The sequence below is a fragment of the Adiantum capillus-veneris genome, chromosome 13, assembly GCF_014529385.1.
Source record: "Adiantum capillus-veneris isolate H3 chromosome 13, ASM1452938v2, whole genome shotgun sequence".
In the NCBI taxonomy this organism is placed as follows: Eukaryota; Viridiplantae; Streptophyta; class Polypodiopsida; order Polypodiales; family Pteridaceae; genus Adiantum; species Adiantum capillus-veneris.
Window position 1 is genome coordinate 87,328,263 of NC_140943.1, and position 12,958 is coordinate 87,341,220.

Here is a 12,958-nt window from a genome sequence, read left to right on the forward strand (position 1 = left end):
CATTGTCACCCACATATACCTTGCTTGTTCATCTTTCCTGATAATCTGTAGTAGTGGTCTCAGCTCCTCTTTAAATAAGACTGCTACTCCTCCTGAACCCCGGCTACCTCGTAGAGATCTCTTGTCTGGTCGACCAGCCGTTTCCCATAAATACCCCTTCACATGTGGCATAAGCTGTCCCGGTATCTGGTGTGTCTCTGAGTAGAAAACTATGTCTCTGTCCCTAAAGCTGTCTTCAAAGGCACCTACATCTAGCCTATATGATCCATTACAATTCCACGCCGCTATCCGGAGCGTCGCCCCATAGGTCTCGCATCGTCATGATGAGCGCTTTTCCAGAACCACTACTTTCCCTCCTCTATAAAAGGCGATTTTCCCCTTTTCTCTTGCTGCCCTGATCTCTGGTATCAACTCTTGCATGTGTGCCACTTGTGCCAATGTAAGGTCATCTCCCAGGAAAATACCGGTTTTCTTAAGAGTTGGCCTCTTCTTTAGAAATTCTTTCCTTATTTCTATATTCGGGAAGCTCTATATTCGGGAAGCGGAGAATAAGTGCCCTTTCCTTTACGTTTCCCTTCTCGTCGATTCCTTTCTTGCCCACTCTCCATGCACTTGTGTGAGTAGGCTCTGTGATGCCCATGCGTTGTAGCAATTCCCTCACTTCTTCATCTACATTCTCTTTGTCTTTGACTCCCGTGACCCGCACATGCAGAGTCCGATTCTTCCTTTTCTGCTCTTCCTCAATGGTCATATTAATATTGGTGGAGGTAGGTGTGGTCTCAGGCATCTGGGCCTTCCCTTTCTTCGCATCCTCAATCCATTTCTGCTTCATCAACCTTTTCTCGTGTCTTAACAAGACGTTCCGCCCATGAAGATGCCGTTTTCGATTTCTGTTCATCTCCTTCCCGTAGAGCTTTCATCTGATCCTTCATGTTCTCGAGCTCCTTCAGCACCGAAGGTTGGTCGTCTCCCTTCTCCTTAGTTGCAGATTTGCAAGCCGCAAGTTCTCCTTTTAGCTCCTCGATTATTGCATCTTTTTCCCCCACGTGCTTTTCCATATTTGTTTTCCATGCTTCAAAACTTGCTACTGCCTCATCGAGTTTCTTTTGCATAACGCATTCTGTTACATTTACTTCGGCCTTGATTAGGTTTCGTAATTCCGTTTTCACGGTCTGAATTTCCTCATTCTGTATTCCCCGGATCTCTCTCCTTAGTTCTCTCATCATGTCTCCATACATGGAGTTCCTGTAGCTCTCAGCGTTCGCGTGCATTTCCTTCCTGATGTCATCCCTCATATAGTTGAGCTCTGATTTGAGCATCACCTGGACCTTCTCCATCAGTAGCTCATCATGTATCCTGGAGGTTTTCCCGACTCGTAAGGATCCTGGTGATAGTACAGTATCTTTGTTTCTCCGTTTGAAAGTAGCCGTCGTTTTTTTTGGGGTGGTGTAGCTATCTACACCCGGGCCTTCCCCTTCGGTAGGCAGATCCATCGAACGTGAGCCACAAATGTTGGCTAGGGTACTAGGGTGAGGGACTGAGGGTAAGGCAAACTTAAAAGTTTATTTTAAAAGCTTAAAAACCTTTAAACTTTAAAAGTTTATTTCAAAGCTTAAAGGCCTTTAAACTTTAAGGCTTAAAATCTCTTTTAACTTAAAATTTCCTTAAGGCTTAAAATGAAATAGCGTAGGAGATATTGACTTCCTACGCGTAGAACAACTGGGGCGTGCGTAGGTCTGCCGGACGTGCTACGCGTAGAACAGCGCGGGACTCTATCGCGTAGGCCTCAGCAGGAGTACGCAGGGCAGTGCGTGCAGGTCTCAGGGCAGCGATGAGAGAGGCCCTGTCGTGCTCTGCTCTGCAGCCTCCGCCTCGTCGCGAACGCCCTCAGCCCTGCAATCGTTCCTCTGCGCGCTACTGGTTTTCAGTAGTGAGCAGCCCTGCGCATAAGCCTCTGCAGCCTGTGCATTCTCATGCAGTGCCTGCGGTGCTCCTGTGTATGCTTCCTTTCGCCCTCAAATGTCTCTGCTGCCTCCTGCGTACCCTGTTTCCAGCCTCCGACCAGCCAGGTGTGCTGTCCTGAGAGAGAGAAAGAGAGAAGGGCAGCAGCGCAAGGTAGCCCTCTCACGCTGTTGCCCCCTCGTGCTGCTCCTTGGAGGCCCTGCCGTTACCTTCCGCCCGAGAGAGAGAGAAATGAAATGAAATGAAATGTTATATTAACGTCTTCAAAAGGCCAAAATGACCTATGAGACCAATCAGTTACAAAATAGTGAATCTCCTCCATGGTCAGTAGTCTGACCGGGAGTCGTGCATGTCGGGCCAAAGTGATCCAAATCCTCTGATGCAGCCTTCGTCGATGCTGTGTAGTCCTCCGCAGTCGTGGGCGTCTGGATCTCCCCAGCTCAGTCGCTCGGTTGATCAGTGTGCCTCTGGTGTGAGGCGACGAGCTCTGCTGTGGTAGTAACTCCTCCGGGTGTCCCCACACACACACACACACACACACACACACACACACACACACACACACAGAGAGAGAGAGAGAGAGAGAGAGAGAGAGAGAGAGAGAGAGAGAGAGAGAGAGAGAGAGAGAGAGAGAGAGAGAGAGAGAGAGAGAGAGAGAGAGAGAGAGAGAGAGAGAGAGAGATGTTAAATGAAATGAAATGTTATATTAACGTCTTCAAAAAGCCAAAATGACCTATGAGACCAAAGCGTTACAATGTGGTGGATCTGATACAAAGTCAGAGTAACAGAATGAAATGATAAAATATAAATACTATGAAATCTTAAGCTGGAAGGTGTGAACTAAGCAGCTAGTCGGGATAGCTAAATCACAAGTCACAAGAGATTCAGCATTGGTCGTTGGCGGATCTCATCAATCTCCTCCATGGTCAGCAGTCTGACCGGGCGTCGTGCATGTCGGGCCAAAGTGATCCGGATCCTCTGATGTAGCCTCCGTAGTCCTCCGCAGTCGTGGGCGTCTGGATCTCGCCAACTCAGTCGTGCGGTCGATCAGTGTGCCTTCGGTGTGAGGCGACAAGATCTGCTGTGGTAGTAGCTCCTCCGGGTGTCCAGTGTCTGCTCTAAAGAAGTCTGTGATGTGTCTCTGAGACTGTCTGGCCTCCCCTCTCATCAGGCTTTCACTGTGTCTGCGCAGCTTGAGTAGAAACAAACCTAGGCATCTATGATCCTCGTACCTCATGAATTTGGAGAGTGGTCCAAAGCCCTCTCTGAACAAGCAGTGGAAGCGGCCTCGTATCTCGTAGTAGACGGGGCAGTGGCATGTGTAATGTAACTCTGTCTCAGGCTCCATGTCACACAAGGGGCATGTCCTTGCCTCTGAGAGAGAAATGAAATGTTATATTAACGTCTTCAGAAGGCCAGAATGACCTATGAGACCAGAAAGTTACAATGTGGTGGATCTGATATAAAGTCAAGAGTAACAAAAATGACAAAATAAAATGAATGAATGAGAGAGAGAGAGAGAGAGAGAGAGAGAGAGAGAGAGAGAGAGAGAGAGAGAGAGAGAGAGAGAGATTATTGGTTGGCTTGACACTCCTCCTTGCAGGGGTTCGGTATTTGGAAAAGGCTGTTTTTCATATGGATTTGGGTCAACTGAGATTAGTTTTCCATGCATTAGATGAACGGTATCACATGCTTCGTAATGCACCTCATTTGTGTGCGCCATTACCAACGATGACCCCTTGCTATGAGTTATGGGAAATTCCATATTATTGGTCAGGACTGAAATTATATGATCTGATATCTGGACGCCAGCTGTTGCATCTCTCAAGGTTCTACTCTGCCGAGCAGTCTAAAGCTCTTTTTCCCACTCTCTCCCAGACTGATCATGGACGGAACTTAAAGGGTACAGTTGTGTATTATGATGGTCAATTTGATGACAGCAGATTCAACATTGCTCTTGCTTGCACAGCAGCTTTGGCAGGAGCTTCTGTTCTGAATCATGCTGAAGCTGTTGCATTTTTCAAAGATGAGACAACTGGGCGTATAGCAGGAGCTCGTGTTCGTGATCATCTTACAGGTTTCTCTCTTTTTTTGGATTAGACATTAAAAACAGTGAGAAAGGAGATTTCTGTGGAGGGAGTAGATTTATGTGGAGAGATTGAGCTTTGCCATGGCTTAACTGATCCCAATAGGATTACTGATCTTCAGAATCCAGATTCTGCTTTTCCTTTCATTGATTTCTTAATTGTGTGCATCTGTTGCTTGCATCAAAATCTCTTGAGCTCTCATGTTTTCTTTGATGCATGCAAGACACAATTCAATTTCCTAGATGTGTGCATGTAGAGTACATTATACATTTGCATATATGTCTTCTACTTTTGTGAATGCTAATATCACATGTTTTCCTGTAGAGAGAGAGGGGTGTGTAGAGGGTAGCTAGAGGTTGCACTCTTTGCTTTGGTGTGTTGTTAAAAGTAGTGGTGTACTGATTTCGTTCCTTTCTAGCCTGAAAAAGTTTGTCCCTAAAAATACATGGATGAAACCTCTGTTTGAAGAACTTCTGAAGCAACTATATTTCCATGCAAAGCTCGTTATCTGCAATCAATTTGTTAGATGTACAAAAAGCAAGTCTGTAGAAAATCTCGATCGTTTTGTGATGGCAAAAGATTGTGAATGAGCAACCAAATGTTTGAAGAAATTTGTTCAAGGTTGGGGAAGTGGACGATCTAAGAAAATAAGACTATTTTAAATAATAGCCTCCCACATAAAGAAGACTAATAACATCCCCACTAAATTGGTGGAGCCTTTGCATGTTTGACTCGGAGTGGACAACGGAAGTGGAAAGACAATGTAACCTAGGACATAACGCTAGTAAATAACCAAGATTATGCTTAAATTTACAATGCTGAGAGCTGGAAATGACACGCTCTGTGAGTGCCGCACAGGTGCAGGGCAGCGAGTGCCCTGATACAGTATACTATTTTGTGCTAACTACATGACATGTTGACAACACTCTCGAATGCCTAAGATCTTCTGATGAAACAGCAACCCTCAAACCCAATGAACCTTTACTGAGGAAAAGTATGACAGTGAAGATCTTTTGTGCCATCACAAATGATCTAGATTTTTACAAGCAATTCAAGCAAAAGATTGTAAACGAGCAACCGACTGTTTGAAGAAATCAATTCAAAGTCTTGGTTCTATGTGAAGCTTCAAGCTATGCAAGGCAGATCCAATGTAGCTTGAGAGAAAGACCTTTCAAAACTTGGCATGTGACAAACTACTAGCAGATAAAATAAAGCTCACCCATTTTGCCTTTATGTGGAATCTGGAGAAAAGTTACTTGAGCATTTTAGTTTTAGGTTTCAGTTTTGTAAAGGAAATTAGTTTGAAACTTTGCAAATTATAATTTTTATGTTCTGCACAGTTTCAATCTTGTGATTGCGATTGCTATTTGATTATGGCATTACTTCGTTCCTTTAATTTTTTACTGAGCTGAGTGTTCTGGTTCATTTTTGCTTGCAGGAAGAGAGTTTGATGTCCATGCTAGGGTGATTATCAACGCAGGAGGCCCTTTTTGTGATGAAGTTCGAAAAATTGCAGATAAGGAGGCAAAGCCCCTCATCACTCCAAGCAGTGGTGTGCATGTTGTTCTTCCAGACTATTACTCTCCTGATGGTATGGGTCTGATTGTACCCAAGACGAAGGATGGGAGAGTCGTGTTTATGCTTCCTTGGCTTGGGAGAACTGTGGCAGGGACCACAGATTCAAGTACCAAGATAACAATGCTTCCAGAGCCACATGAAGAAGAGATACAGTTTATACTTGATGCCATCAGTGATTATTTGTGTGTTAAGGTAAGCTCTTTTTTGTCAAGTTTTCTTTATATTTTTTTTTTCTTTGCTCCTACCTGAGGCTGAAAATGCTGATGAAGTTGGGCTGAAAACGCTGGTACCTGCAGTACCCGCAGCATCTTCATCAGCGTTTCAAGCACACAGCATCAGCATTTTCAGCACACAGTACTGAGGGTACTTTTCCTTCTGCTTCTTTGTGGTCCTTCTAGCACCCCAAAGGCTGCCTATCTACTGCCAGAATGCTGGTCGAGCAGCCTTTAATTCAGCCCCATGACCATGGGAAAATAATGCAAGGAGTCACTTATTAATAAAATGACTTAAGTGCCTGTTCGTATGCCTATATGCTTAAGTGACTTAACTGTGCAAGAGAAGGTATGCAACTAAGACCTGCTTGGGCATGCATGTCCAACTAGAGGCTCACAAAGTGCCAAGCTAGGTCCTATGCTAAACTAAGACTGATGCTAGACTGTAGCAGAAGCTTGTCCATGTGGCGCAAGTGTAGTGCGCACTTGACACTGCAGGGCAGCTCCGACTGCATGCGGAGTGCTGCGAGGCCTTCCTGCAACTTTGGCAACCAGGGCCCTTCTTCACCATGGTTCAAGGGGTGCCATAGATGGCAATACTGCCCACGAGTGTGGTTGTTTCCTCCTCCCATATCTTGACTTAGCCGGTATTGTACATATCTTACCTTCTCATTGGGAGAGTCTCCACATCTTTTGATGTAGTCCTCTCAAGTAGGGGTAGGTTGTAGCCCTTTTGGGCAGTTTTCTTAACTAATGGAAGGATCTTTTTCTGGGAGGGGGGGCGGGGGGCTTTTCGTCCTGAAATCTGAGAAGCCCCGAGACTTCTCTGGGTGACTATGGCCCAGCCCCTTGTGCACGTGACATCTATGCTCTCATGTAACCACATCCGGCGAAAGGTCAGATGGAAGGACAGTGAACTACCAAATTATCTGATTGTATAGTGACAAATAAGGCGATTTCGTTTTCTTTATCCCTCCTTGTTTTCTTTATTTCTAGCTAGTGTTTGAAATGTTGATGGTTTTTGAAAGTCTTCAAAACATTCATAGATCAAGAATTAACACCTCTGTACGTAATTGTGGTCTTACCAATGATGGTCTAGGTACGACGATCCGATGTCCTTTCTGCATGGAGTGGCATCCGGCCCCTTGCTTCTGATCCATCCCTGGTCGGTACAGAAAACATATCGAGGGAGCATGTGGTTTGCCCAGGTCCAGAAGGATTGCTGACCATTACGGGTGGAAAATGGACAACATATAGGAGGTTTGAAATGGCTCATGTATTCAGAATTTCAACTAATCGAGGGTTCTGTCAAGACTTTGTGATGGTGTATGTTCTTTTGTATTTTCAGTATGGCGGAGGATGCAGTGAGTATAGCAATTAAATTGGGAAGCCTAACACCTGCCAATGGTTGTGTAACCAAAGATCTGGTACTTCTTGGAGGAGATGAGTGGGATCCAGCTTTGTTTACTGTTCTCTCACAGCAGTACTTACGGATGAAGAAGAGCTATGGTGGTAAGATTGTGCCTGGGGCTATGGACACTCCAGTAGCGAAGCATCTGGCACATTCCTACGGAGGTTTATGTCAACGAGTTGCTACTATTGCTCAAGTATGTTTTTGTCATTTCAAGTCGTTTCATGTGTTTTGGAAGCTTCATAAGCTTTTATGCTGAGAAGCCCGCCTTAGGTGAGGAATCTCAGGGGCCAGGGCTCTTTTGTTATGGGCATGGGACATGTATGTGGGATCTCAAACCATGAGCACCACATCTCTTACAAGTGATATTTAAAGTAGGCTATCTCAAAGGAAGGGCTTTCTAGCCTGTAAAATGGCCATGAAGATGTGGTGCTTCCTTTTTAATGTTAGGCTTCATTATGGGCGAGGCTGCCCTGCATCTCTAGAGTTACAACAGAAATACAGTACACGGATCTTTGTATTGATGTATGCTCGTGTGTGTGTGTGTGTGTGTGTTCAAAGACTGGATAGGATCCTCTAGGCTCTGTCAAGGAAGTAGGAGCAGTTGCCTGAGCTTGGTGCTGAGAAAAATAAAGTGCTGTACTCCGCAATTCTTTGAGACAGCTTGGTGAAGATGAAGGTAGGTGAACCAATTGTGTAAAAGCCGAAACAGGTGCAATAGTAGCTATCTCACCAGACTCAAAATTTGAATCAGACTTCTTCGGGCAATTCCTCTGGATATATCCTTGTTCTTCACACTTATGGCATATAACCTCCTACTTGGATCTCTTGCTAGTTCGAGAAGTATCATCCTTCTATGCCTTTTGCTTCTTCTTTGATTTCCCGGAGGACTGTCCGCCAGTCAGGGCGGGGATGTGTGCATAGATTAGTACCTAGCTCTACACCGACTGTTGGGCACGGTGTCGGGGGATATGTGTTCACTACGTGAGCCAAGTAGGCACCGGGCCTCTGGCTGTGGGAGGTGTGAAAGAGAGAGAACAAGAGACACTGACAGCTCTGGCAACCACTACAATCATCAATTAAATCGATTAATATGTTTGAGTATAACTTAATCTTTAGCCAAGGCGGGCTATTAACAGCACCGTCACTTGGATCATCTGCTAACTAGGAGTTTTAAGCGCCCGCTTTATAGAATTAACCGGGCCGTTAACGACACCGGGCTTAACAAAATGATTAATCAAACATTAGCTGATAATGGTGAAGTAACTTCTGCAAACTTTATCTTGACTCATTGTCTCAATCTTCAGGCTTCAGAAATGATATGCAGCTTCCTACTCTGTTTGCTTGCACTGCCTCGACTCCTGAAGCTCAATTCCCCTTTCAACTCGAATCCCTTTGCTTTTGCTCCCTCGTCTTATACTCGCTCAATTCTCGACTTATGTAGGCTCAAAGCTTATGCTTGCTCGAAGCTTGATGTCCTTTCAACTCCCTTACTTATGTCCGATGCTCGTTGCCCTTTCTTATCCTGTTTCTACTTTTCGTCTTCAAACTCATCCAGCTTTAGACCCTCCTTGGACCTTCCCGACTTTCCTTCCGAGCTCTCAAAACTTGTCATGCTTGCTATGCCGAAGCTTGGCCTTCTTCCCCGAAGACTGCCTACGAGCCTTGTTTGCTCTCTCCTTGCTTGAGCCGAGAGAGAGAGCGAGTCTCCTTGTTTGCCTCGGTTGCTAAGCCCTTACTTAAGCCGAAAGAGGAAGTATCCCCTTGGTTCCTTCCTTAGCAAAGGCCGAGAGCGAGCCTTGTGCTTTGGTTAGCGAAGGACGAGAGCGAGAAAGAGAGAAAACTTCCTCCTTGAGCCATTGTTGGCTTCCTTGCCGAGACCTATCCCGAGAGAGAGAGAGAAAAAAAATCCCTCCTTCCTCGACCAAGCTTTCCCTCCTTCCTTTGTTTTGCAATCAATTCCCTTCCTGCCTCCTTTCGCTCTCCCCTTGCCCTATTCTCCTTTTGCTTCTTCGAACATCTACTTCCCCTCTTGGTTGATAGCCTTTCCTTATAATAGCCCTCTTGATTTTTTGCCCCACCACGCAGTCACGGCGCTGTGATTGACATGGCGTGGGAGTGGGGTTGATGATGTGGCAGTCGGCAAGGTCGAGCAGCATGAAATCCGGCGATTGGGGCACCAAACTACTGTGCTAGGAGACGTTCTACACTTTGCCCTTCACCCACGCGCTCGTTTTTGCAGGTTCGCGGCCGCTACGACTACTTGCGCCTTCCCTTCGGCTGCTTGCACCATCCCCCGTTTTTCTTTCTTTTCCCCTTTGCTTCCACACTAAAACCCCTTTAGTGGGTGGCAGTTCATTGTTTGCATTGGCCGGCCTTTACTCAATTGGGCGGGCGGCCCCTTATTGCCTTGGGTGGCCATTGCCTTTGTAAGGGCATCATATTTGAGCATACATATCTAGCAAAGCACTGGTCAATCAATTTGGGCGGCCACTTAACTGGCAGGCAACCACTTTATTATCCGGCCTTGTTGCCTTTTCTTTTGGGCGGGCTTATGCCTTGTAAGGGCACCACATTCGGGCATACATGACGACTAAAGTATCGCCAAGCACCACATCTTTCCCTAGCAGTCCTTGACTAACAATATATTTGTGAATTTTATTGTCCATACCGACATCTCAAATAATGCCAAAATTACCCAGCTCAGCAGTGCCGGCAACTGTCACATGCCTCAAGCCATATTATTTGATCAAGCCGGACTCTGCCTGCCAAGCCGTAAATCCCTTTATACTTCTCAGACTGCATAAAATGCATACAAACCCTGCTGAGGCTATAAAAATCGCAGATGGCACTCCGATCGAGCGGACCGAACTGGTACGGAGCCGGCCCCCGGTGAATCTTTAACGGCTAATATCTTGGCGACCGGGACGCCGATCACTGATCTGAAAAGACCGACGCGCTCCAGAAATTGAGCACTTCAGCCCGACACATTCACTTCAATTCTGTCACCTCAGCTGCAGTTGCCCAATCCGGTGCAGATCTGCATTAACTCCAACTTCAAACTGCCATAACTTCTTCACCGTAGCTCCAATCGACGAGCCGTAAAGACAGGCTGGTAGAGCACTTCAAGCACTACAGTTCTAAATCATAATCTTCCATCTATGCTCACTTCAAGCATACTCATTTTTGGCATCATTAAGGCATCTGTTGGCCCTTTTAAGCCGCATCTGGCATACATTAATCATTAAACTTGGCCTGTTAACAAGCCCTGATCGCTGACCATTAAATGTGTAGGCTTCAAAGAAGCTTAGCATGCATTTCTTTGCTCTTTTTCTCTACATGGCAGCGGAGCTGCACGACAACGGGTGATGTTAGTGTGGATGTCGTATCCAGCCAATACTATGCAGGATGGAGCTGATGGTTATAGTCTTAGGGGTGACAACCATGAGTCTATATTTTGCAGGTTTTTTTGAAGGTGAATCTGGGCCTTTCCTGGATTCATCTAGGTATATAGATATATAAAGATAGTTGTCTTATGGTTGTTGTGTTCCATGTTATCATTCTGTAGGCTCAGGCCCGAAGTCTAGACATGGTTCAGACATTTCGAGCATGCATATAAGTATTGCCGTGTTTTTCTGCAGGAGGAAAATCTTGGGAAACGTATTGCCCATGGCTATCCTTATTTGGAAGCAGAGGTAGCTTATTGTGCCAGAAATGAGTACTGCGAAACAGCGGTTGATTTTATTGCACGGCGGTCAAGGTTAGCGTTTCTCGATACCAATGCAGCCGGAAGGTCACTGGGTCGAGTGATAGAGATACTTGCTGCCGAACATCGATGGGACAGAAGTAGGAAAAAGTCAGAGCTTGCACGGGCCAAGGCTTTTCTTGAAACATTCAAGTCATCTCAAAACGCTCAGTTTCGTGATGGAAAGCACAATTAACATCTGTAAATATACATAATTAGTATTGAATTTATGTCATCTCCCGACGTTACATAGTCCTACCTTGTGTATATAAACGCGACTTCAATAAAGAGATTCTGTGCAAACCATCATTTCCAATTGAGCCTCGTGTGTATTTGGTTTGTGTCAATTTCAAACATAGCCTTTTCGTATAGATGCTGGTTATTAACTGCTTTTCGAAAAAGTGATTGTTTTTTCATGGGATATTTGAGTCAAGCACTTGAATGTCATTATTGCTGGGGTTTATCAACTTGCTGTTCTTCAGGCTTTTCTTGTGTCATGGTAGTTTTGTGCTTTCTCATAAGAAGGCTGGGCCGAATGATTTTACCTTTCATTCGTGGTAAGTGCAGTAGTTGGCGTATGTGTTTGTGGGTGTGTGTTTATGTTCACTTGAAGAAATTATACTGCTTTAGAACACTTTCAAAGTCTAATGCTTTTGTTTGCTAAAAACTTCTGGATTTCAGGTTTATCTTTGAGCAACGGGGGCTGACACAAATGGAGTGCCTATGAGACCAGAAAATTACATCATCGTCGTATGATCCAAATGTCCAGTACAAAAAGTGAGTGAACCAATTTAGCCACTAAATAGCTGATCTCCCAAAGCCTGATCTCCTTCGTGGGTTTCCATAGTGAGTACTATCACAAAAAAATTTCTCATGGGCCGTAGCATTGAGGCATCAGTGGTCACGTCTGTAAAGAACCTGATTGATTAGCTCTATGCTTCTCAAAAATGGCCTGGATGTGGCAATGGTGGTGATGTGATCTATGGGAGGGGCAAAGGCACTACTCTGTATAGCTCTATCCAAGAGAGTCCCATGAGTTGAAGTGAGTGTCTTGGGAGTCTTGCTGAGAGAAGCAGTACTTGATAAATTTTTAACGTTTGAAAGTGCTAGAGCGTGTCGACTCCGTAATAGAGCAAGTATACACTTGCATAACTCAAGGAAGAATAGCCCAAGGCAAACTCTGATCAGTGTACTCCATCACCCTCGACAAAGACCTTAGGGTGATGGATTACCTAGAGAGAGAGAGAGAGAGAGAGAGAGAGAGAGAGAGAGAGAGAGAGAGAGAGAGAGAGAGAGAGAGAGAGAGATTGAAATTGTCCTGGAATCTCGTAGTTTCTCAGGCACCGAAATATGTAATGCTTCCCTGTCTGATGTATTTGCTGCTGTGAAGGATCGAAGTGTATCTACCACTGTATTTGCAGCTGCTGATGGGAAGAGGTACAAAGCTGTCTTATGACACCTCAAAGCCCATTTGACAGGCGTGAATCCATGTATCTTATCCGTAAAGGAAATTTGTCCTCTTTGATGTCTAGAAAATGCTCTTTATAAAAAGCTATTTTCGTTCCAACATTGAAGAGAAGTCACCCATGTCCTCTCTCTATCAGTCTGCATGAGATTATATCTAATAACTTTGTTGATCTACAAACGTGCGAATGTGAGTGTCGTCGTGTCTAAGGAGTATTGAAAGGGTTACTAATCTTTCCACAGGAAAGCTATGCAACCAAAATTAGACCGACATCTGTGCATATCAACGTCTAGAGTCTCCAGCCATGGCTCAAAGACCAATCTAACATAACGATGACTTGGAAGCTCCTACAAGCCATGCTCTAAGATGCTCATCTACTAAGTGCCTCAAACATAATCGGCATAGCTCCCAATTTTGCTCTCACAGGGTTATGTGGCCCACTACGGACTTACATAGGATCATCATGGAGACCAGAGGACTTATCTGTCCACCCATCAT

The 12,958-nt window shown here is 45.1% G+C and overlaps 1 protein-coding gene across 2 annotated transcripts in view; it reads left to right on the forward strand.

The window, feature by feature from the left end:
• LOC147444400 (glycerol-3-phosphate dehydrogenase SDP6, mitochondrial-like) overlaps positions 1-12,311 on the forward strand; it is a 53,728-nt gene extending 41,417 nt beyond the window's left edge. The window contains exons 2-6 of one of the 2 annotated variants that reach the window (XM_086527029.1): positions 3,566-4,039; positions 5,488-5,819; positions 6,939-7,099; positions 7,188-7,446; positions 11,677-12,311. In XM_086527029.1, coding sequence (XP_086383155.1) covers positions 3,566-4,039; positions 5,488-5,819; positions 6,939-7,099; positions 7,188-7,446; positions 11,677-11,688 — 1,238 coding nt within the window. In that variant the 3' untranslated portion in view covers positions 11,689-12,311. Of the gene's footprint in view, positions 1-3,565; positions 4,040-5,487; positions 5,820-6,938; positions 7,100-7,187; positions 7,447-10,891; positions 11,316-11,676 lie in introns of those variants that run through there. The other variant, XM_086527028.1, reaches the window with a different exon arrangement.
• Positions 12,312-12,958: the final 647 nt, after the last annotated feature.